We start from the raw sequence: 26,321 nt of genomic DNA, 5'->3' as shown, positions 1-26,321 counted from the left end.
AATCCTCTGTATCAAAACAACAACTGTTTTTTTAGCCAATAAAAAGACAAGAGAGAAGGCTAAGAGACGACAACCATGACCTTCAAGTTTCCAAAGGCCTAGCTTCCGAGAATGGTTACCAGTGATTTTGAAACCCAACCCAAGCATAATAAAAACAATAACAAATCAGTAGCACAGGGGATTCAAGTTAGAAAGAAGAGTCTCCCAGGCCCAAATAGCATAAAATGATGAAAGGGTCAACTGAGGTTTGGGATGTGCTTTATTAGGCTTTGAGAACCTAGATTCGGCCAGTCTGGCCTGGATTCTAGACAGGCAGAGTTGACTGACCTATGTCACATGTGAAGCAGAGGGTGATTGTAGGATGTGTTTTGAGTATGTTTGTTTGTTGGGCACTGATCGATGGGTGCATATTCTAGTCAAGAAATGACTCATCCGCTTTAGGAGATAAAATAACCACTAGTATCCTCTGAAATACAGGGTAATGTTATCCTTTCTTTTTGTGTGTGTGTATGGTACCGAGGATTCAACTATAAGGGCATTTTACCTCTGAGCTGCACCCCCGGCCCTATTTTTTATTCTTTATTTGGAGCCAGGGTCTCACTGAGTTGCAGAGGGCCTCACTAAGGAGCTGAGGTTGTCCTTGAACTGCGAGCCTCCTGTCTCAGCCTCCTGAATGCTGGGATTAAAAGTGTGTGCCACCACGCCCGGCAGGTAGTATTATCTTGTTCTCGATTTGCGGGTGAAGTGTTTGGAGAAAAGATCCATAAACATGTAGGCCCCTCCTAGGGACATAAGTGTCTCTTCCGTGACTGTGAGGCCCAGAGTACTCGCTACCATTTTCTCTAGTAACTCTGTTCTGAGCTCTCCGGACACACTGGTACCCTATTCTCCATTTTCACAGCATGGGTGTGTCTCTCCTCTAGACCCAAGGGAGAGCACTGAAGCCCCACAGAGGTTTGTTAAATGACTTAATGAGGTTACCTCATCTTACACAGTCTCTCATTTCCTGGCAGCTGTATCCCTATGACATATCCAAGGTAGGGTGTGTGTGTGTGTGTGTGTGTGTGTGTGTGTGTGTGTGTGTGTTGCTAGGCAAGCGTTCTCCACTGAGCCCCACCCCCAGCCCCATGAGGGAGCCTTTCAAAGGGCATGGTAACTTGAAACACTATCCTGATTTCCAGGGGTGTCAGCTTAGCTTTGGCTGGAGCTAGGGGGATGGGAGCTGGGGGAAGGGTGGAGTTTCTAGGAAACTGTACTGTCCCTTGTGCAACCTAGCTCCCTTTCAAGTTCTCCCACTTTGCAAGAACACTTATCACAAAGCTAAATTGATATTAATCTGAAACACTTAGCAAAATAATAGCAATAAAGTTTGCAATAATGACACCTGGCACTAACTTTGCATTCTGCATCCAAGGATCCCAAAGGGCTTTGCAACCCGGCTCGGCTACTTTCCAAGCTACTCCAGGACAGATGGACACAAAGCAAACAAGCCACTGTGTGTGGCTTGCTGGGGACAGTCTTGGCTCGTCACTAGCCTGGGAGGTGGAAGTTGTGGCCACACTATGTGCATAAACACACCTGCTACTCACAAACACCCACCGCCATCTACATAGAAAAATACTTTAGGTCCAAACACATTTTCACCTGTATTGTCTGGGTCAAATGCTCGGACCCTGCAGTTATATTTTTATCTCTACTTGTCTAATTTTGATATTTCTCCCAACTTTCTTCTTGGGGTGTTCATAAGTACAATAGAAATGTCTATGTTTATTCTTTTTTGTGTGTTTGTGCTGCTGGGGATTGAACCCAGGGGCATTCTACCACCGAGCTATAGCCTCAGCCCTATTTTTCATTCTTTATTTTGAAACAGTGTCTCCTTAAGTTGCAAGAGCCTCACTAAGTAGCTGAGGCTGGCTGGGAACCTTCGATCCTCCTGTCTCAGCCTCCCAAATACTGGGATTACAAACTTGTGCTACCATGCTTGGCTTGCCCAAGTCTGTTCCTTAAAGGCATGAAGTTTTAAAGATAGTTTTTTTTAAAAGTTCATTCTGAAAGCAAAATTCTTTAGGTTTTAATGACTATTTAAAAGCTATGCAGGAATTTACATAGAAAGTGCCCCTCCCCTTTTTAGATGATTCTATAATTTCTTTTTTTTTACACTTTAGTATCAAATCACAATGTGGTTCACAGCTAGAGTGGCACACATGCATCAACTTTCCCTGGCAGAGCGAGGGAGGTGGTCTAGGAGAGGTGGGGCTGGAATTAATGAAGGAAACGCCTCTGTGGACACTATGTCCATGTGTGGGGATACTGAAGTGTCCCTTCTAAGGCACTCTGTCTACACTGGTGGCCTCACATTTCACCAAAGAGGGTGACTGGCTCCATTCCCCAAACTATTCCCCAGACGGTCTCTCTTCCTACCCTCAAACAAATGTGGTATTTGGGGTTTCGAGTTTAAAATGCAGTTTGGTATCATTTCAGATGTCTTCCTACAGCTTAATAAACATCTTCCCCGGAGGGACTTGGGGCCTGATTTTAATCTGCGGTAGGGTTATTGGGCAGAGTAAATGTCAATGTTAGCTATAGACAAGGAGACGCTAATAGAATTAGAAGCTGACTAACAGTACACTGTTCGGCCTGCCGCTCACGCCTGGAGATCCTGGGCTGTATTCTCTTAGCGTCTGAGTTTCTGCTTCTTCACACAAAAGTGTCTGAGCCAACAATCCTCAAGGACCTTTTCAGCCCTGAACGCAAGTGAGTTTAGGGTTCTGTATGCTCTAGTGTGGGCAACTGGACTTAGAGGGAGATACACCAAAGTATTTACTCCGGGACACAGATGCGGCAGGCCAGCCATGAACTGCTTTTCCTGCGAGCTGGGAATGAGCAGTAAGTAATTCCTCATTGGCCACTCTGGAACATTACTTTTGCTTGAACAAAAGAAAGGCTCCTGTGGCCCCTGAGCGCAGGTAACATTTAGCCAGTAGGGCAGGGACCCAAAATCCTGAGGGGAGGGAGAGGATGGTTTCTTGTCCCAGAGGAGCAATCATTCTTTCAGGGCTGGTGAAGTAAAGCTTTCACACTTTTGTGCACTAGAGTAAGTCATCCGTTATCAAGAGGAATGGCCTCTTTTAGGAGGGGTGGGACAGGTCTCCCTATAAACGGCTGTGTCTTTTCCATGTGGTGGCATCATGCCCCTTGAGATTGGGTCTGTGCTGGGCACTTTGAGGATGACAGGAATTCTCCATGTCTGTGAGCTGCCAGAAAAAAACCCTTTCTGCCCTGAGTCCTCCAGGCTACGTGGTCCTACCTGCTAGGAAGCTAAACTAACATTCCCCCGGTGCCCCTGCTGAATCCTGCGGGGCCCCATCTGGTTGCAGGCGCCTCTGATCATTCATCTTATGTGTCAGCTTCACTGGGCCACAGGTTTCCCAGAGATCTGTCTAAACCTTCTTTGGGGATGTGTCTCCAAGGATGTTTCTGGATAAGATTTGCTTTTGAGTTGGTGGACTGAGTAAAGCACTCTGCCTGCCCTCGATTAGCTGGACCACTGTAGCAGGATACCAAGGGCCTGAGCAGGAAAACCAGGTAAAGAGAAGGTACAAGCTTCTCTGCCCGACTGACTGAGCTGGGACATTTGTCTTCTTTTGCCCTTGGTCTGGGACTAATACTGTTGGTGATTATTTTATTTTATTTTATTTTAGTGTGTGGGAGATTGAATCCAGGGATGTTGTACCTCTGAGCTGTTTTATTTCTATTTTTCTTTATTGTATTGAAGCAGGGTCTCACTAAAATACTGAGAGCCTTGCTAAATTACTGAGGCTGTCCCAAAACCTCTGATCACAGTGGGGTCATTCATTGTAAGCTGTAAGTATTCTAAGGCAAATGCATATATATATAACACTCATAACTTCTTAAACATCACGGTCTGGCCTAGCCTATTTTTTTTTTTTTTTGCACTACTGGAGATGGAATCCAGGGGCATTCTACCTCCAAGCTATACTCCCAGCCCTGTTTTGTATTCTTTGTTTTGAAAGAGGGTCTCACTGAGTTGCAAAGGGCCTCACCAAGTAGCTGAGGCTGTCCACAAACTGTGATCCTCCTGTCTCAGCTTCCCAAATGCTGGGATTACAAGTGTGTGCCACCACGTCGGGCTCCTAGCCTACTTTTAACATGCTCAAAACACTTACATGAGCCCACAATTGGGAAAATAATTTAACACAAAACCTAGGTCATAATAAAATGCTGAATATCTCATGTAATTTATTGAATACTGCACTAAAAGTGAAAACCAGAATGTTTGTATAGGTAGGCTCTCATACCATCATAAAGTAAAGAAAATCATAAACCATTGTACTCAGGGGAGTATCTATCTATCTATCAATAGATTGATCTATTTCTTTTCTATTAGTTCTTTCTCTGGAGAATTCTGGCTAATATAGTATTCCATCTTTAGATTCTTTTCCAGAAAGAGTGTCCTGTATCTCCTCGGGTATATATGATAGGAGTGAACTAGTAGAGTGTAGGCATTAACTTTGACATGCTGATCATGACTTCCAACCATTCTAAAAGTCTATCAACTCCATCCCCAAAATAGACCTGGAATCCATCCAATTGGCTCTGACCTCCCAGCTAACATCCCAAACTCTGTCTTCTCCCACTTGGTTTCTTTCAACAATTTCTGCCTCTAGTTTAGCTCCTCTCCAATCCAAGCCCAGCATTGCAGCCAGAAAGATCTTCATGGACTTAGAATCTGGTCATGACATTAAGCTGCTCCCCATGTGTCGATGGTCCATAGCTTTCTTTAGCATCTAGGGCTTTGTGTGTTTGGTTTTAGACAGCATCCTTTAAGAGTTAAGCCTCTTGGGTGCCTGTCATGCCTCTTTTCACCTGGCTTGATGTATCCCACCAACCCTGGCTTTCATTCACTTCCTACAGTGTGCCAAGCTCCTTCTTACCCCAGGGCCTTGCTCCATTCTATAGTCTTTTCCCAGAATGCTCAGCTATCTGCTCTTTTGTTAACCGACTCTTATCCATCCTTTAGATGGACTTCCACTTAAATATTACTTTCTTACACTTTTCTGTGACTCTCAAGTTAATGTCTCTATTTAAAGGGTCACGGCTCCTGTGCTGATCCTTTATGCAATTTCTGTAATGTGTTTATAGATGTGATGATGTGTTCAGGTTTTTTTGTTTTTGTTTATTCTTTTGTTTTGTTGGTGGTACTGGGAATTGAATTTAGGGGCATTCTACTTCCGAGCTATATCCCCAGCCCTATTTTATTTTTTATTTGGAAATAGGGTCTCACTAAATTCCTGAAGCTGGCTTCAAACCTTCCACCTTCCAATCTCAGCCTCCCAAGTACTAAGATTACAGGTGTGCACCACCATGCCTGGCTTCAGCGTTGGTCCTTTGACTTCCTGAGATGACCGGTATCTTTGGACTGCTAGAGATAAAGTCATTCTGACTTCTTTTGACCATTGGGAAAATTTATGCTTGTTTTCTGGAGTATGCTACTCCATCTGGATGCAGAAGGAGAGAGGAGAGAATCATAACCTACCTGGAAAGGTCTCTAAAAGTTAAGAGATAAATGAACACTCAATGAATGCAGTGAATGGCAGAGGGTTTGCACCCATGCAGGTGGTAGTCGGTCTCTCTGCCTCTCAACAAGTACAAAAGAGAAAAATGCCTAAATGAATGTTCATACTAGGGCGTATGATTTTTTTTTTTTAGGCTAATGCTGAAACATGAGAACATCCCACTGTTCTTATAATAGTTAGATGGGTTCCCCCCCCCATTTTGGCCAATGGTTTCAAATGCCAAAGCTCTCCAGAGGGTCAAAACCCATATCTTCTATGTCAAGGTGCATCAGACACATATGCCATGTAAACCTCTTTAATTAATAAAGCAGTAATAACTAGAATTGTGCCAGGGACCATCTTCCCTATAAATAAGAAAACTGGAAAAAATATTTTTTACTCAAAACAAGCCAAACAAAAACAATAATTTTAAGGTCCGGTATGGCAGAGAGAATTCATTTTCTTAATATGGAGGGGACTTAGGTTGACAGAGCAGAATGGTGATTTGAAGACAACTGCCTACTGCAAACTTCTGGCAGATTCTTTGGCATAGTGGGCCATAGCCAGCATTTGTCTTCACAAATGAATTCCACATCTTTATTAAGTTGTTTTTTTTTTATTTGAAACATACTTTAAATATTTTGTTTTTATGACATTCTCAAAATTGATAAAATTCCCTCCAGATCAAGAAAACTGAAAAAATTACCACTTATTTTTACACTTAGAGTGATTATACAAAAGTTATGCTCCAATTTACCCATTGCCATAAAAATCATTTGACATCATAGGTGAAAAGGAAATTGTCTTTCTGATTAGATAAAGTTTCACATAAAATCCCTGAATTATTATTAAGGCAGCCTCCCGTGGGAGTCAACTTGTGGAAGTCTGAGTAGTAAGAATGACAGATTTTTAAGTTAGAATCAAACTTTTACGAGAAAACCCATCACCTGAACATATCAAAACGCATCAAAAGCTTGACAGGAACGTCTATACGTCCTTTACAGAAGCAAGTTATGGTTTGTAACCCAGAGAATGGGTCTTATTAAAACGAATTGTATGTGACATGGATGGAATTTCAAAACTGACCCTTTTACAGATGAGCATGTTTGGCTTTCTCCAAAATAGAAGGAGTTATTAGGGCCCCTTAAATCTTTCGAATTTTCAAATCAGAAGTTAGAGGAGGGCCTAAGGAAATGAAGCCAGGCCCTAGCAGAAACTAGACATCTTCCTCACCCTTCAAAACCCAGTTCCCAAAACCTCCTAATGGGTTTCACTGTTTTCTTTCTAGTGCTTATCATAATCAGGAGCCACACATTTGCATCCTTAATGGCCCCCTTTCAAAAGTGTGTTGACATTTCAGTGGGGTTTGAATAACTCTTAATACTTCTCTGCCTTTGGACAGGTGCCCACAGATCCCCTTATATGGACCTCAACCTATAGACTGTCTGCCTTACTCACAGAGTCATTTGTTTTTAATCCCTGGGAACCTATCCTAATTATACTCTTTAAAAAAGTGAAAATGCAGAAGTCAGATGACTCAGAATATGAGCATCTCGCTGGATACCCACAGGCGGGGCCGTGTCTTAGCTCCATCGTGGAGCAAGCTTGGAGTTAAAAGTGTCCTTCCAGCCGCGTGCGGTAAAGTCACTTTTTTAAGCTACTATTTTTATCAGAGGAAATAGATATAAATAAAACCATCCAGATAAACATAGGTTAGAGGAGAAAGTGGAGGCTAAAGGAGGAGCTCGTCATCTGAGCACAGACTTTCCTGCTTCTTACTCTTGACAGTTTCTACAAGGGTTGTAGCCCAGAGCCCGCAGGGAGGCAATTTGAGGTCCCTACTTTTTGTCCCTGGCTTCAATAAAAATTTAATCCATCAGACACATGGCCAAAACATACATACATGCATACATATATGCACACACACACACACACACAGAGGGATGCTGGGGATGGAACCCAGGGGCTTTCTACCTCTGAACTATATATATCCTTAGCCTTTAAATTTTTTTTGAAATAAGGTCTTACTAAATGACAAAGGCTGGTATCAAACCTGTGATCCCTCAGACTTAGCTCTCCAAGTACTGAGATCACTGCGCCCAACTTACAAAAAAATAAAAATAGCCAGGCGTGGTGGCGCATGCTTGTAATGCCAGCATTCGGGAGGCCGAGATAGGAGGATCCAGCCTCAGCTACTTAGTGAGACCCTTTGTAACTCAGTGAGACCTTATTTCAAAATAAGGAATGAAAAATGGGGCTGAGGGTATAGCTCAGAGGTAGAATGCCCCTGGGTTCAATCCTCAATACTGCAAAAAAATTACATATTTTAATATATAAGTCATATCTATTTCTAAAGTCATTTTTCCTAAACATTTACTTAGCTTCTGCTATGTTTCAGGAACTGTGCTGAGAGTCTAGCATGAATAAAAGATCATTCTTGTCCTGAAAAAAAATATCCATCACCCACTAAGGGAAATAGACAGGGCCCGGGAGCAGCGCAGGATATAACAGGAGATGATCCGCAACGTGATATCGAATCCCTGGGGCTCTTGGGCACAGACCCCAGGAGAGCACACACACAGTTTACTCTAGGACAGAAGAGAAGCTACCCTTGCATCACGTGTGTGTGTCCTCGTACTTGCACGTGTGTGTGCACATGGGGGATTAATGAGGGTGTTGGTGCTGAGGCTCCAAGCATGGGAAACTGTCCCTGCAAAGCAGGTCAGTATGGCATGGCCACTGAGGCGGAGAAGATATCAAATACCTACTATCACGCACAGTGCATCATGGATGAAAACACTCTTTGGATGCTAGCCCCATCTGGAAGTTTAAACTATGTGAGTGGCATGCATGCAAACCCTCCACGTGGACCCCTTCCACGTGCCAAATTGGAAACTATATACCTTTAGGCTTTTAAAAACAACCGATTTTTCAATATTTCGGGTAGGTGGCTGAGCTACAAATTAAGAGAATTATTCAATGGAATTGAGCTGAATGTCTGTGATCCTTTTTTTTTTCTTTTAAGTGGTACTGGGGATGGAACCCAGGGGCATTCTACCTTCGAGCTCTAGCCCCAGCCCTCTATTTTATTCTTTATTTTGAAACAGGGTCTCACTGAGTTGTGGAGGGCCTCACTAAGTAGCTGAGGCTGTCTGCAAACTGATCCTCCTGTCTCAGCCTTCCGAATGCTGGGATTAAAAATGCATGCCGCCACGTCCATCTCCTGTGACCCTTTTTGAATCAGAGAGCCATGGAATAACAGAGAGAGAGAGAGAGAGAGAGAGAGAGAGAGAGAGAGAGAGAGAGAGAGAGAAAGGGATCTAGGGTATGAGTGGGGAGGTCCAGAGCAGCTGGGCAGAGGATGGCTTTCCTCAGACCCAGAGGAGCCCTTCTTCTTAGCCTAACCATCTATATTGAGCTGCTTTACAAAAGGCAAAGGCAGAGCCAGAATTCGGACCAATTTTTTCTGGTTCTGAAGCCTTTTCCAAGCCAGGAAGTTGGCGTAACTGATTCCTCACTCTACTCCTTCTATTTCTGGTTTCCACTCACTGCTCATTTGGGGCTCGGTAACTCTACATAGGCATAAAGTGGTGGGGGCCGGGGGTCGGTTTTAACAATCACTCTATGCTCTGTTTTCATTGGAAGTAGTTAAAGTCATTTTCTACGCATGGTGCAACTTTTACTGTCCCTTCTGGGTACTTCTCTTGCAACAAATTAATTTTGGTTCATGAGAACAAGGTGCTATGTGATATGCTGCCCTGACAAAATAATAAACCAATTTTCTCTCAGATTCCAGCATAGAGTTTAAATATAGAGATTGAAAGGTAGCTTTTTTTTGGGGGGGGGGGCTCGACATGGACTTGAAAACTTTTGATAAAGTACATTGTTGATTCCTAGTCTTTAAGGTGACATTGGCAGCCACTGAATGTACCCTTTCTTTCAAAGGGAAAGGAAGGAAGGAAGGAAGAAAGGAAGGAAGGAAGGAAGGAAGGAAGGAAGGAAGGAAGGAAGGAAGGAAGCAACAAACCTTGGTCATTCTGGCTTAACTACGAAAGTGAAACGAAGCTGAAAGCCAAGGTAGCCTTACAAAGCCCAGGGCGCAGGGCAGCCCTCCCGAGCGGGCTCTCTCCCTTGTCAGGGCGCACAGCTGGGGCAAAACCCACTTGTTCTGTGCTTTTGCATATAAAAAATGAGGCTGTAAAAGTGTCTGCCTGCTTTTGTCAGGAATTGCTAGTAAAAAATAATTGGAGGCCATTTAATACATAGGAGATACACAACACGCATACGATGATTACTCCAGGGATCCTTAATACGTCGCTCCTGAGCTTCCCCCGTGCCAGGAAGATCTGACATGTGGAGAAGTTATAGTGTGGCTTATTAAATAGAGAAGCTATAACAGCGTTCAAGTTTGCAAGGCCATTCCCAGCAACGTGAAAACCTCATCCCGTGCCCTGCCTCTATAATAGATAGCATGTCTACACTGCCGCTGTTTTAAGATACCAGTGGGCATTTTCCTCCGATTGGCTTCCATTGGATTTTTTCTCCTTCTCCAAAGAAGCTGGTATTGTCACTGTGACATCAGACAAATGGCCAGAACAATGGAGCACGGCTCTAGACACCAGTGCATAAAATATACTCCAAAATGCACATCCCTGGAGTCTATTATTCCGTATAGAAAATGGTATGATTGACGTTGGATGGTATGGCTGGGGGGATTCAAGTATTTTTGAGTTGTGGGGTTATTTTCTGGTAATTGCCTGACTGGAAACTTTCGTTTGTCAATCAGATAGTTCTTTTAGCCCTGTAAATGGTTTCTTTTAGCTGTGTGTGTTGGGGCAGGGTTGGGGGGGGGGGCTTTAAAGGAGAACTGAGAAAGTGGCTAAGACTCACAGGCCTTTCTTCTTGTCATATAATTGTTGTCAAAAAGATTCACTATTATGTCTGGGCACGAGGGAACCCCCTGGCATTTGGCGTTCAGTAAAAAATGTCTCAAACCATTTTTCAAACATTTTGAGGTTTGGCACGAACCTGAAACCCATCTTGCCAAGCACTTTTCCCCCTTAATTTTTCAACCCATGTGTCTTTCAAGGGAAATTTAATCCGTATGTTTCTGATTCATTTACACTTAACTCATCAAAATGGTGTTTTGTAAGAGCTATTTGATGTTCAAGGAGTCTTATGGGCTTCTCTCTTTTTATAAGTTTGAAAAGCTTTTCTTCCTGAGAACGAGAAAATTGTATTTTACCAGCTGTAAGCCAAATGATTTGAGTAGTGTTTCAAATCGCAGACCCGTCTCAATTCAGGAGGAAAGGAAACGGCAGATACGGGCACACAAACACACATCCTTGCCCGGAGGCCTGCTCACACGTCTGTGCAAGACCTTGCCACTCATTTGGTCCTGGAGAGGCCTGTGCACTGAGCCCGCGGGCCGGCTGTGCAGCCGAAGCAGGAAAGAACACCTTTCCTATGGCAAGAACTCCCCTTCATTCTAGAAGTTTGCAATAGAAATAACCACATCACCGTCAATGAAAATAGGACCTGTTGCATCTCATTAGATACATCGAGTGGATAAATAAAACAATCATTGGATGCTCTGGGTGGGCGTGGAGTAAGTTACAGGAGGATCTCTGGAGCAACAGGAGCTGATTTCCATACTGGGCTTCCACACAAGAGGGTTCTACACAAAAGTACAGTGATGGTACACTCAGCTTGAAGACAAACATCTTGACTTTAGAAGAGAAACCGAAGGTCTACGGAAGAAATCTCGGAGTTGGGACTGAGCTGGGCATACAGCTCAGATCTTCTGACCGCTGCCCTGAACTTGCAGTCACCTTTTTCATTCTATCAGGGCTTTTAAAGTCTGGGTGCAATTTATCAATGGGCAAATATGTGAGAAATTAGTGAAACCAGTTAATCTGACATCACTGACATTTACAAAAAATGAACAGATTGTAAGATATCCAGGAAACATTATGCACAGTAAAGACTAAGTGTGCACAAAGTTATAAACATTATATATGTATATGTATGTGTGTATATGCATATATTTGCACCTGTATATAGTTGTCCCTAGCCAGGGAATTTTTCCAGGAATCCCTCCCCCATGCCCAAATCCAAGGACGCTCAAGTCCCTTGCATAAGATAGTATAGCATTTGCCTATAACCTGTGTACATCTTCTTGTACACTGTAAATAATTTCTAGATGATGTATAATACCTAATACAATATCACAGATAATAATTACAAGAAAAAAGTCTGTGCATGTTCAATATAGAAGATTTTCCACAAATATCTTTGTGCCAAGGTTGAATGAATCCAAGACTGCAGAACTCACAGATACAGAACCTGAGTGGAGTGCATGCACATGTGTAAATATACACATCAGTATATTGGGCTGTGATATAAAAAAGTGTTTAACTACTGTTGTTCACACCAAAATGTTTCAAGCTGGGTGTGGTGATGTATACCTGTAGTCCCAGTACTCGGGAGGCCAAGACGGGAGGATACCAGCTTCCAAGACAGCCTCTGTTTCAAAAATTAAAAAAAAAAAAACGGGCGTGGCAGCGCACGCTTGTCATCCCCGCGCTTGGGAGGCTGAGACAGGAGGATCGCGCAGGTTCGAAGCCAGCCTCGGCTACTTAGCGAGGCTCTCGGCAACTTAGTGAGACCCTGTTTCCAAATAAAGTATAAAATAGGTCTGGGAGTATAGCCTGGAGGTAGAAAAGCTCCTGGGTTCCACCCCTAGTACCACAAAAATAATAAATAGATAAGTAAATAAATAAATAAGAAGGGCAAGGGGTGTAGCTCAGAGGTAGAATGTACCTGGGTTCAACCCCCGGTATCAAAAAAAAAAAGTTTCAAAATCACTTTGCCACACAGAAAACCATGTTTCATTTCTGGCAAATCAGCCAGTGGCACCTTTCAGTTGGCCTCATGAAGGATCACATGGCTGGGACTCCCATCACCAGCACCCAGCACCCAGGAGCAGATCTCCCAGGCAACTAAATAGTAAAGTAAAGGATCATTCGTTGTTTTATGACTTACAAACAGCAAGCACTTTCCAAGCACATAACCATCACTTAGTAGTTAGAAGTGTCTATCCAATGTCAGCGGCACAATAATTTAGCCCCACACCATGAAGCCTTGGAGATTCCTGGCAAGCAGGATACTGTGGCACCTGGGAAGTGGCTAGGGAAAGATTAATTAGAATAGACAGGGCATAGTGGCACACCTCTCTAATTCCAGTACTTGGGAGGCTAAGACAGGAGGATCACAGGTTCGAAACAGCCTCAGCAACTTAGTGAGGCTCTCGGGAAATCAGTAAAGCCCTGTTTCCAAATAAAAAATAAAACAGGACTGGGGGTATAGCCTGGAGGTAGAAGGCCCCTGGGTTTCACCTCCAGTACAACCATAAAAATAAAGAGAGATTAATAGGATTATCTGGTTCTGCAGAGTCTCGTGATATAGCTTTAGGAAAAACGCCAGTCTCTAATGTGCTGTCCCTGGTCACAGTGGGGCAGGCTCCTTTGTGCCCGAAGGACGGAGCTACCACTAGGGGAAAGGATGCAACGTCATTAAAAGACAAAACAAAAGCAACAACTCTGTATTACCCTTTGCTCTCTCCCCACCCCGAATCTACATGAAGTGACAAATTTTCTGTGGTCTCCAAGTGTGGGAGTCTCTTCGGTACTGAAGTGCGCAGTGGGGCTGTTTGGGAATCGTGGTCTCACGTGGTTCCCTAGGTGGGGAGGCAGAGGGAGGAAGCTGGAGGTCACATCCTGCAGGTGGGTGGGTGCTGGTTCTGGGGCGGCTTCCAAGCTCTGTCCTCATCGGACATGCTCTCGGTGCAGCCCGGGCTCACCAGAGAGAGGGAGGGAAGAAGAGGGTGCTGGAAAGCCAAGAAAGCCCAGATCTGGGATGCTTTCCCCATCTCATTTATGGCCCAGGACTTATGGGCTCTGGGACAATGCTCCACCCACTCACTAGCCCCCAGGGAGCTTGTGGCCCAAAGCAGTTATCCCCTCTTCTTCCAGCTCCTCCTCGGGCACCAGAGGGCAGAGTCTACACAGCTGGGGCTGACTCCAGCTTCTGGAATCCCTGTTCACCTGGGGACCCTGCTGGTCACTCCTCTGTGCCCCTGAGCATCTAAGCTTTTCTTGGAACCCTCCCTGGCTCCCCATCTCTATGAACTAGGACTCAAATAGGCCTGAGCTCAAAAAGACGAAGTTCCTGGCACTGGAAGCAGACTGACCAGGCAGTGCGGAAATGTGTTTCCCACAGCCTGAGCGCCGAGTCCCAGTCTCGCTGCAGTGGTTAATGATACCAGATGATTCCAGGCGACTTTGCTTCTGAATCTGCAATTGAGTGAATTGGGCTGAGTGATCTCGAGGGTTCCCACCTCATCAATGCATTTAGAATTATAAGATCATTTTTTTCTACTGCTAAGGAAGTCCCAGGTGGCGAGAGGGAATCGGAATCAAAGGACGCTGCTGTGTGTGACCTGGACACAGGGGCTTCCTCTTGCTTTTGGAGGAAGGAAATGGCAGAAAGCAGGCATGGGCTGAGCTAGGGCAAGATCCGAGTGCAGAAAAAATAATCCAGATAGAGGGAGACCGCTGCATGATCCGTATTAGGGTGGGTGCTGGTGGGAGCAAAACTAGGGGAGGAGACGCAACTTGAGAGCGATTTACATCTACGTTCCTGCAAAATGCGTTTATTATAATTGCTGTCATTATGATTAATTCCGGAGAAATTCGATGGGATCAGCCCTTTACTGCAAAGTGTTGCTGAGAGGACTGAAGTGTTATGACAAATAAGGTCAAGAAGGGGTAGATGCAAAATAAAAATGACTGTATGCCCTGCGAAAAAGAAATTTACTACCGAACTACAAAGGCTGGGGAGAAAAAGGCCTAGCGTTTCTTGGTGCTGAGATAAATGATTTTAAGTGAGATATCCAATTTCATCTTTTGGTCAATGAAGAGAAGGTCACCTAGTCTACAGTCAGTGGTATGGTTTTCTCTTGCCCACTCTACCCGCTCATAGTCTCACCTGCATTCCGTGACTCAGTTTACCTTCCTGGGAAGGAACTGATAAGTGAGTGTATTTCTGTCTACATTATTGATGTCCAAAATATGTAATCACCCAGGCCTCCAGCAAAGCAAAAGCCAACTGGTTTCATTATTAAGAAACATTTACCAAGGAGTTACCATGCTCAGGGGGATTATAGTCATTTTCCGATAGATTCATTTCATACATTAAACAACAGAAGCTACAAAAGTTACAAAAGTCTGTCAGAACCCACAGAGCTAGCAAATCGCGAAGCCAGAGCTGGAACCCAGATCTGTCTGACTCTGAAACCACGCTCAGGGCAGTCACATCAAGCCAGAGTGATCATGGACAGACGACTTCTTTGTAAGAGAGGGAGAGAGAGAATCTCAAGTCGTGTTTTATTATTTCTTTGTGTGTGTGGACCTGGGGGTTGAACCCAGGGGCATCCTCCTTCTGAGATATACCCCCAGCCCTTGATATCTGTTTGTTTTGAACCAGAGTCTCACTAGATTGCTGAGTCTCCCTACATTGCTAAAGCTTCCCTGAAACCTGCCATCTTCTTGCCTCAGCTCCCAAGTACTGGGGTTACTGATAGGTATGTGCCACCACACCAGCATGTTTTAACATCTTTAGTGCATGCGGTACACTTCTGAAACAAAGGTGGAAATTTGGCCTAAGAACACTAGAGTGGAGAGATTCCAACTACTCGCGAATCCCAGTTCTGTTCAGCCCACCGATGGATGTCACTTCCAACACTCCTGTCCCACCTGCTTCATCAGAAAGAACTTATTCTAGGCTTTCCTTTAGCGGTGACACAGGGCCGGGGAGGGCAGAAAGGCAGGACCAAGTGCTCAAACCTCTGCAAGGGTGCTAGCTGGTTTCCCTGCCCTGTGGACACGTTCTACTGTCAACACGACTTCCACTCTCTAAAGACCTTTGATTTAAAAAACAGAATGTTCGTGGGCTCTGAAACACAGGAACTCATCCCAGATCACACAACACAGTCTCGGCCCTACTTCATTAAGGAGAGCGATGGATCGATGGATTGTACGCAAGGATGGAGACCTTGGTATGCATTTGGTGCTATATAATTGCTTTTCCAGGCTTTGCCTTTTTGGACACACCCAGTTCTATTTCTGCCATTCAGATAGAAAGGAAAATAAATTATCAGGTAGAATGATGTTTTGAGTCTCATGTGGAAAGAAGGGAAGATTTTGTTACTAGCTAGATGGATCAGGGCCACTGTAAAACTACTGTGCCACACTCCATAATGATAGAAAGCTATTGATTAATTCTTCTTAGTTGCGGTTTTACCTCATCAATCATTAAACAAGTTCTCCTGCCCATGAAGGTACTGGGGAAAAAAAAGATGTATGGCCTTGTTTAAAGTGTTTCTATTTTCCAGAGTGGACTTTGGAGTGCTAAGTCGGGTCAATTTCAGTTGTCCTTTTCAAGAAAGCAACATACTTTTGGAAGCAAAATTCACAAAACACATACCTTGGGAAGTACCTGATCTTACTGCATACATTTCTACAGACTCGCAAAGTCTGCATAAAATTCACAAACTGAAATTGGGGCTGCAGAATTTTCATTGGCCTGGTCCGCATTTGTCAACGATACCCAGTTTTCTTTTTCTTTGTGACCATTCCCTACATCTCTGCTCTATGACTCCTCAATCAGGCACTGTCACACATATCTTTGTTTAACCCAATGCAAAGAGGGTCTGCTTTGAGGCTCAGAACCCAAATAAGAAGGGGAAAGAAAGAAAAACCAGCGGTTTCATTTATAGCTTTCAAGGTTCCTACTGCTTTAAGTACAAGTTGAGATGTGCCTGCCCTGGTTTCTGCCAGACACAGCAGGAAAAGTTCATCCTCATGACTGCGCTAACTTCTGCTGCTTAATACTGACCTGGCCTTCCTGACCAATGCTTATTAGGTTAAGAAAAAAAAAAAAAAGAAGAAAAATGAAAAAATTTGGAGGGTGCTGGAAATTGAACCCAGAATCTGGCTCCTAGCAAAGCCTGCTCTCTACCCCTGAGCTATGACCAATCATTAAGTAAAATCTGATACAATGCTTTACTGTTCATCTAGAGCCACCTGGGGCATCTCCAGTAGAGTGTGGGGCATCTCAGCTCAAAGGTGCGCTGGGGCTGGAGAGACGTCCGGTCATTCCACCAACTGTGCCATCTTAGCTCTTGTTCACTCGCCCCTTTGGAAGCCCCCCTGCTCTTTCGTCTCCAAGAACACCGTTTTTGCCACCAGCAAAGATAAGTGAGAAGAAGGCAGTTAAACACTTAAAAGGAAGCTGGGCATGGTGGCACAGGAATGTAATCCCAGTACTTGAGAGGCTGACACAGGAGGATCTCAGGTTCAAGGACAGCCTCAGCAAACTTTGAGACTCTCATCAAGCTAGTGAGACCCTGTTTCTCAAAAAAAAAAAAAAAAAAATAGGGCAGGGGTGTAGCCCAGAGGTAGAATACCTTTAGGTTATACTCCCAGTACCACACATACACATACACACACAAAAAATGTTTAAAAGGTGCCTCCCCAGACTAGAAATCCCCATCACACACATTGGCTATTGCAAAGGCAATCCTCCTTCAGTAGAGCCAGGGAGAGACCCAGTTCTCATGGTCGGATTCACCTGCTTCCTTCCACCCCACTTTTTCATTCACAAAGCCCCACTGAGCATGTGGGGCATGAGCATCCTTCCCCTAAACTGTCCTGTCCTGTATCACCCCTCCACCAGGCCACGGGGCATTTGACAGGTTTGATCGGTATTAGTACCCACCTCCCTCTAGCCAGAATTGTTCTCTTCCTCCTCATTTCTAGAGCCTGATGTGATCTCAGAGCTGCTTGTTTTTCAGAATGAAAAGAAGGCACCATTCTTAAGATGGGCACAGTGGCACATGCCTGTAATCCCAGTAGTTGAGAGGCTGAGGCAGGAAAGGTCATAGGTTCAAGACCAGCCTGGGAAACTTGGTGAAAGTCTGCCTCAAAATAAAAATAAAAAGTAAAAGGAGCTGGAGATCAGTGGTAACGTGACCCTGGGTTTAATCCCTAGTCACACACACACACACACACACACACACACACACACACGTATCACAGAGGAGAGGCTGGAGGAAGCAGAACTCTCACTGATGCTCAGAGTAAGATGCTGGTTAGAGTCTGGGGCAGGGGAGCTACACCTGCAGCAGGGCTGGTGCAGGGAGGACCCCACGCCGCCTTCCTCAGTGCCAGCCACAGTTAAGTCTTCTTCCTTGAGATCTCATTATCTGTGATCTGTCTGATCTATCTCACTATAGGCCTTAAAATGTTACCTTCACCCTCTACCGCGCCACCAGGTAGGTCTGGTTAGCCTCCTTTTACAGAGAAGATAGAATCCATGGCACAGGGAGGCTCAGTGGATGGTCAAAGTCACACAGCTAGAAAGTAGAAGGAGAATTTGAACTCAGGTCTTTCTTTTGGGGGATGGATCTCTTTCCGAGAGACCCCACCCTGCTTCTCTGATCAATAGATGCCTGCCTCCCTGATTTCCACCCCCTTTCTTTTGACCACAGCTATTTCCAACCAGGGAAGCCTGGGAGGGCAGGAAGAAGGATACTGGGCTCAACATTCACCTAGGGCTGTGCTCAGCCATAGACAGTTGGTATAGCTCTACTTCACGAGCTGCAGACTCAGGGAAGAGACCTGTGCCTCTTCTGCGCATCACCAGGCCCATGCGAGGGACTGAACCTGGGGGCATTTTACCTCCAAGCTACTCCCTCAGTCCAGTTTTATTTTTTATTTGGAAACAGGGTCTCACTAAGTTGCAGGGAGTTTTGGTAAATTGCTGAAGCTGGCCTTGAACCTGTGTTCGTCCTGTCTTGGCCTCCAAAGTCTTGGAATTACAGATGTGTAATTCCATATAGGCCCTTCCTTTATGTCATCTTGAGGGTGGTGAAGTGTGTCAGGGAAACCTAGAATGGATCAGCAAGTCGGACCCTCAGTTTGCATGTCAATGAAAATGGTCCACACTAATGATGCAGAGAACCTGGTCGGTGGATCATCCCAACATCTCTATCTTGGTGGTGGAATTGCACTTACTGGGGACTGAACCCTGCGGCATTCTGCTTCTGGGCTATACCACCAGCCCTTTTTCTTTTGAAACAAGGTCTCAGCGAGTTACTGAGGGTCTCACTAAATGGGTGGCCTTGAAACTGTGATCCTACTATCTCAACCTCCTAAGTACCACAGGCATGTGTATTCTACAGTTTTGCAAGACACATTACCAGTGGGGGAAACTGGTTCATGGCTCTCGCTACATTATTTCTTACAATGACATGTGAATCTACAAGTATCTAAATCAAGTTTCCAATCAAACAACAGGACAAAACCCCTCAAACCAAAGAAATCAGCCATCGAATGGTAGAAAGAATGGCTGACCCCCTGGGCTGCCATCAGTAATCCCGAGGAATCCAGACAACAGATGTGCTCCCTGGAACCTCAGGTGACACAGAGGGAATCCAGCAGGACAGGAGCGCCTCACCCGTCTGTCAGTCCCGAGCAACGCACCTCTGATTATGGGTGAACCACTCTCAGCCAAGTCGACATAAATTGTAACGCGCTAAGGAAATGCAATTGTGTCCTCTTTATTCCTAAAGAGTCCTGAGCATATACTTGGCACCCTGCAGACTATGCACAATGACTAATAACTTTCAGCACGGGTTTCGTTTCGGCTTCACCCCAGAGCTCAGCACAGTCATGGTCCTTCCCTCTGCACAATTAAGCTGAGTCCATGAATACATAAACACATGCTTTACAACAAGGATACTACCCCAGGGGTGTGTGTGTGTGTGTGTGTGTGTGTGTGTGTGTGTGTGTGTGTGTATTTGTACATACTTTATAAAAAGGCTACAAGAATATAAGTAGTGTGTGGAAAAATTATCTAACAAGTATGTACAGTGTTGACTTACATGATCTTTCAAACTTTTAGCCTTAAAAAAACGTTTTAGTTTTAAACGTCTTTTAGAAAGTTGACATTGAATTCTTTGGAGTCAGGGAAGGTACCTCTATAGGAGAGCGCTTGCCTAACTTGCATGAGGCCCTGAGTTTGATCCCCAAGCAGCTCGAAACAAAACAAAAACCCAAACCAAAACTTGATCCTAGGTTAAAATTATAAAAACAAGCTGGGCATGGTGGCACATGCCCGTAAACCCAATACTTGGGAGGCTAACACAGGTGGATCTCCAGTTCGAGGCCAGCCTCAGTAACTTAGCGAGACCCTGTTTCAAAACAAAAAAAAAAAAAAAAAAATAGGGCTGGGGTTGTAGCTCAGAGGTGGAATGCCCCTGGGTTCAATCCCCATTACTAATTATATATATATATATATATATATATATATATATATATATATATATATAAAGTTGTGATGCTCTTTTCCAAGGGAATAATTTCACTATAAATACTGCTCTTCTCTATATGAGCAACAAAATAACACACCGCCTGTGTTCTTAGCACCATCTTATAAGTCTGGAGAACAATGGGACTTTTTAGAAAGTTTACTGGGCAGGTAAACCCTCCTTCTTTCTCCTACCACCCTCCACATCCTGGCTCAGGTAACCATGTCCCACTGAGGTCTTCACAGGGAGCCTCTGAAAACTCAGAATTTCACTAGCTACACAATCTTCGTGCCAAAAAACGACAATCAAAACAAAGTCACCTTCGAAGTTGAAAAAGAAAGCATCTTTTCGGAGACTAACTCATATCCAATTTATTGTACATTTCTCTGAAAAGCTATGCCAAGTGCCTTTTAGAAAAATTGCTTCTAGGACATGGACACGGACACAGAAGTTTCAAGTGAGAAGTAACTTCAGAAACCCTGCGGGGGGGGGCACTCCTGGGGGAGGGGCTCGCCGACCACCTTGCTGTCAGTCACCCCCATTTTAAAACAGAGCCCTGGTCCTGAGCCATGTGCGGAGGATTTGTTTGGTTGGGATTTGCATTCTGGAAGCTCACCCTCTATCACATTGTTCTGTTCCCTTCAAAAATTACTTCTATCCTTCCACCTCTGTTCAAAACAGGAGGTTAGGGGAGAAGAACCCTAAGGAATCCGTCACACCCAAAATATGTATTAAATAAAAAATGTAGACACCTTTCTGGGATGCACCCTGGGCCCCGATTAGCATCCAGCTGCATGGTGATTCAGACTAGGGGAGCTCTGGAGACCTCTGGAGCACGCGGAGGCAGGGCGGCCGGGCTTGCTCCCTCCTTTCTAGAGAACTTCAGATTGTATGTCATGAGGCTGGATTGTTCAAAAAAGCACAAAGCCCAGACAGTGTATCTCGATAACTAAATCTATTTCATGAAACAGAAATGTGGAAGTCATTTTCAAAACAGAAAACTCTCCCTCTTTTTCTAAGATCCTTAAAGCATTAGAAACACAATCTCTTACCATTCTCTCCATGTATTTAAATTCCTTACTCTCAAATATTAACTAGCTACACCTCAGACGAATCAATTGATAAGCTTACATCGTGCCTCCGGCTGCTCTAGTGTACCATCTTAAAATTAGTTCAAGAGCATGAAAGTCTTTAAGACAGCCCTGGAGTGAGTTCACTGTCTCTTGGGACAGCAGAAAGTTAACATTCTCAGGAGGCAAAAGCAAAAAAAAAAAAAAGCTGCTAACCTTGGCTGATAGAGTAGGTGAGATACTGGTTTTGAGGGTCATTCTATATTACTTCAAAAACCTAAACAGTACATACTTAATAATGCAGGGAACCAGACAACCACGAACACTTCATCCCAGCACAGCACAGCAAAGAGCCTCCCCCCATTTACAATTCACGACTTATACTCCAGAAGCCCCCTCACACCCACCCACCACCTTTTATGAAAAGACAATCTTTTTGAGCCATTTAAGAGAGAGAGAGAGAGAGAGAGAGAGAGAGAGAGAGAGAAGAGAGAGAGAGAGAGAGAGAGAATGAATCCTGGTGGAAAATAATCCACAGCTGTGATAATATCATGGTTTTTTTAAATACCATAATATAGTTTTACTTTTAATAATAAAAGATAAAACAGGGGCGTCTGTGAATAATTAGAGATTGCAGTCTGAAGCCAGTTACAGTCCTTGCAATTGATAATAAACTGAAAACCCCTTGAGAGCAGGTAAATGCTTTGCAACCCTGACCCCCTGCTCTAGCATTACTTAACTACCCTGCGGTCCTTACATTACATCACCATTCAAGCGATTGGTCCCTGGATTTTAACTCTCTCCCTGTCTCCTCCGATGATTAGAAGCGACACCGCAGCAACAGCGGCAGCGGCAGCAGCAGCAGCAGCAGCAGCAGCAGCCGCAGCAAAAGAAAGTTGGTCCGAGTTTGTGCTTTCTCCCTTTGCGTTTGATTTGTGGCTTTTTTGCTCCTGTGCCTTTGGTTTACGTAGCCTTTTCTTTCTTTTTCTTTTCTTTTCTTTTCTTTTGCCCAACCCCAGCCTTTACTCAACCCATTCAGGGGCCTCTGTACTAAAACAACAACAACAAAAACTCTGATCAAAGTGAAAAGAAATGCCTCTTTGGGTGAGAAGAGGAGCCAGAGGGCTGGGGAAAGAGGAGAAGGGAGGAGAGGAGAAACAAAGCCGGGCAGAAAGGCGAGAAGAGGTAGAAAAAGAAGAGGAGGAGGAAGAGGAAACCTCAGGGGCAGAAAGCAGTGGGGGCAAAAAAAAATTTTTCTCTAAAATCAAGGAAAAGAAAATAAAGTTTAAAACAAACCTCATGGACATCACTGAGGCTGAATCCCCTCCTGAGGTGCAGAACATTGAGCGCTCTGGAATGAGTGTGTGTAGAATTTGAGCCAAAGCTTAACTAGCCCCAGTGACTCATATCCTTCCCATCTGATTCCAGGCCAAGAGATGATGTAATGCGCTGGCCGGCTTTAGCGCCTAGCTCAGGCTCTCTCCCTCCGGCTCGCCCTGCTCTTTCTCCTGGGCTCGCCCTCCTCCCCCTTCTCCTTTTTAGCTCAGTGCTGGTGAAGTCACCATTTAAAACTGGCAGAACTGAAGCAAAAACTTGAATGTAACCAAAACAGCCCCAGGCTAAGTTCCAGGCTCGGGGAGCCTTGGCGGTACAATCGCCCTTAGAAACGGGTAAACAGAGGGGGAAACAGTGCTCCTGGGGTCCGCCACAGCTGCCACCGCTCAGAGGGGGACCCGGAGGGCTGTGGCCTGGGGTTCCCGGGTTCTGATTTTTTTTTTATTCCATTTTTTAAAAAGTGCCCCTGCCTTTAAAGAAAGGAAAATAACAAGGGAGTTGGTGTGTAGAGGAGGAGAAACGGAACAGGTGGGAAGTATGGAGACCAGAAACCAGGCGACAGGGTTCCCATCGCCCAGGACCCTTCTTTCCTGGAGCTGGATGCGATTTTCTACTGCAGAATGCCAACTACCTCTCCTCCGGAGTTCTCGCCTCTGCCCTCCCTGTCAGCCAGGGCAAAGCCACTTCTGGTCCAAACACGTGCCTGGTGTCTGGAGCCATCAAGAACCGACACTGCAGTCCCTTCTCGGCCGGCCCGGGCTGGTGGCCCTCGGACCTGCCGAAGCCGGAGGCCCCTTGCAGCAAAGCCCAGCCTGGCCTTTCTGGGACCCACAGTCCCCTCTCTCGGGGGTACTGTCCACAGAGGGAATAAATCCAGTCCCCTTCCCAATGAGGGGCCTGCACCCCTTCCTCAACTCGCTGCAGGGACCTGCGGGCGCAGGTGGGGTTGTCTGTGTTTAAAGAGGATGCAGGAAGAACAAATACTATGTGTGTCTCTTTTTAATTACAGAGTGAAGAAAAACAGCCTGGGAGTGGTAGAGAGGGTCAGACATTACCCTTCAGGAATGAAATGAAGCCTTTGAATTGCTGAAGTCTGTGCCCAGCCTTCACACCGGCCTCCACAGGACTGGACCTGGATCCCTGGACCCTGAGCGGCTTGGTTAGTGTGTCTCTTTAACCCAACTCAGCTTTCTAATTTCCCTCTTTCAAAAAAAAAAATGTAAGTTTTGAGAATGGGAAGTTTACTAGGATTTCTTTTTTTAATACCACAAAAGCAGAAGAAAGACAGGAGGCTACAATTTTGTTTTTCAAACATGATCACATGTCTTTTGTTCTGTTTCAGTTTTGGGTACTGGAGATTGGACCCCAGGGCATCCTACCTTCAGCTACGTCCCCCAGTAAGCCCTTTTCATTCCCTATTTTGAAACAGAGTCTTGTTAAATTGTTGAGGGTCTTGCTAAGTTGCTGAGGCTGGCTTCGAACCTGCGATCCTCCTGGCTCAGCCTCCCAAGTGCTGAGGTTACAGGTGTGGGCCACCGCACCCACTTCGCCTCTCATTGGTTTGTGGTCAGGGCATCAGGTAAGCAAGACAAACATGTGTCTCTGTGCATCTTGCAAAGCAGGGAGGATCTGGACTTCTCAATTCTGGTTTTAGAGAAATCACTTGTCTTATTAAAGATCTCTACTGCCTGGGGGGTCAGGGCTGTTAATCTGAATCCTTTGGCATTGAAACCACAGCTTCCGGAGCCTCTCACTGGACTCAGGATGGAGAGTTAAAAAAGCGATACTTGCCCAGGAGCCGGCCTGACCCCGGGGCCCAGGCGGGAGGAGCTTTCTCCAGCAGGCTGCCCTCTGGTATGACATCCTCAATCGTTGCTGAAGCCACAGTGGCTTCCAGCGACACCTTTATCAAGGCTGGCAGCTCTGAATTAGAGGTGATCAGCCGTAATTACAGCTGGCGCCACGGAAGCCTGTGGCCTGACAGCGGCAAATGTGGTTGTTATAAAGTTTGGTCCGCCATGTCAGCGGCCTGTATAACTCATTTACGTCTGACTCGCTGAACCGCCATTGATTTTTCTCCTGCTGCAGGAGGGAATAAATAAAACAAAAAATTTAATAGCTCCTATAAGCCTTTACACTTCAAGGCAGGTGACAAGGGTTTGTGTAAACAACTTTCTCCTTTTTTTTTTTTTTTCAGGGGAGTGGGTATAGAGTATTGAACCCAGGGGTGTTCTACCTCTGTGACCCACCTCTAGCCCTACTTATTTATCTATTTATTTAATTTTGAAATAGGTTCTCCCTAAGTTGCTTTACTAAAATTGCTGAGGCTGGCCTCGAACCCACGACCCTCCTTTCTCAGTCTCTCAAATACTAGGATTATAGGCATGCACCTCTATGCCTGGCTGACTTTCTCCTTTCTGAAAGAGCTGTGGACCATGTCGGTTGGCATAAGAACTTTCATTTTCTCTGTGTCACCTTCCTCCAAATATCCTTCTGTCCTCTTTGTTGTCATATTTAAGCATTGTTATGCTATTATTTTGGTATATTAAAATGTATATGTCATGGAATTGTCCAAATTCTGATCTTCCTATAAAGCCAGTGGGAAAATGCTCTGTGGAGGACTCTCAAACCACATCACAAAGGCTGTTAGGCTGCCAGGTAAAAGGTCCTGGTGGTTTTTAGTTAAGGAGATAGACGGGATCCTGTGCTGGGTAAAGATTAGACCAGGGAAGGCCGAGCGTGGTGGCGCACGCTTATAATCCACGCTCTTGGGAGGCGGAGACAGGAGGATCGCACAGGTTCGAGGCCAGCCTCAGCTACTTAGTGAGGCTCTCAGCAACTTAGTGAGACTCTGTTTCCAAATAAAATATAAAAAAGGTCTGGGGGTATAGCCCAGAGGTAGAAAGCCCCTGGGTTCCACCCCCAGTAACACACACACACACACACACACACACACACACACACACACACACGATACCAAGGAAACTGCCATCCTGGGGCTTCCTTCGAAAATAGCAAAGGAAACCAGGGCTTTGGCCAAAGCCAGGCACAGCCTCTGACCAGCTGCTTTAGTGTCATGGCTTCCGTCAGGAAGAGGAAGGGGACAGGAGATGCAGAGGGAAGCAGGGATCCTCTGAGCAAGGAGTCAGGCATCTAGTGGGTTCCATTCTTCTAGAAGCCAAACTGTAAGGACCAGAAAAGGCCTAACTGTGCCTGATGGCAAAGATTCCACCAAGCCATCAATGTGCCAGGACACATCGATGCCCCAAGATGCTTCTTCACAGACCTAGCCGAATCTGAAATTCTTGTCCAAGCCCAAGAGAGTCTGAGTATTTCCATTTACGCCCACTGCCCGGTGTCTCCCCACATGGAAAGAAACCCTGATTTCCCATTCTCTGGCTGTGAGCAGCTACTGATACAGAATATCCTGTTCCCCAAAGGAAATTCGCCTCTGACTTCCTTTTTTAATCCACATGGCCCCGGGGTAGGTAGCACTGTCTACCCTCCCGTACCCCACCCCTCTTAGGCCCAAATTGTCCTTCTGAAGAAAGGGGCGCATAGCACATGAGAGTCCGGACAATGTTGCAAGCCCGGTGGGAGCCTTCTGAGAAGTAGCCTGGCCAGCAGGCTGGGCCTCAGGATTAGCTGGCTCGCTCAGGAATGTGCACAACGCCCTCCTCTCAGGGCTGTCATCCTTGGGGAGAGGGTGGTGGGACTGCGCAGCTGTTCGGTGTAACTCACGCGCAGACCCCCGGCCCCCCGATGACACATTCGGCTCTGAAGAAATGGAATCGTCTGAGGTTTGAGCTCCGAGTTCGAAATGTTTTTGGAGTCTCTCCAGCAGGACCCGAGCTGCAGGGCCTGAAGGGCGTAATAGCCGACCGATGTACACGTGGAGCCTGGGTGAAT

At 45.3% G+C, this 26,321-nt stretch overlaps 1 protein-coding gene across 2 annotated transcripts in view; it reads right to left on the bottom strand.

The window, feature by feature from the left end:
- Positions 1–26,321, bottom strand: part of CREB5 (cAMP responsive element binding protein 5) — a gene marked incomplete at both ends in the record, with an annotated part of 435,958 nt that overhangs the window by 123,020 nt on the left and 286,617 nt on the right. The window contains one exon of one of the 2 annotated variants that reach the window (XM_080701988.1): positions 22,374–22,420. The exons of the other annotated variant lie outside the window; for it this stretch is intronic. Coding sequence (XP_080558114.1) covers positions 22,374–22,420 — 47 coding nt within the window. Of the gene's footprint in view, positions 1–22,373; positions 22,421–26,321 lie in introns of those variants that run through there. 2 annotated transcript variants of the gene reach the window in all.

The sequence above is a fragment of the Muscardinus avellanarius genome (genome assembly GCF_963383645.1).
Source record: "Muscardinus avellanarius genome assembly, chromosome: 9".
NCBI classification, from domain to species: Eukaryota; Metazoa; Chordata; class Mammalia; order Rodentia; family Gliridae; genus Muscardinus; species Muscardinus avellanarius.
Note: the sequence above shows the minus strand (reverse complement) of the source record. Positions and strands in the feature narration are given on the sequence as shown.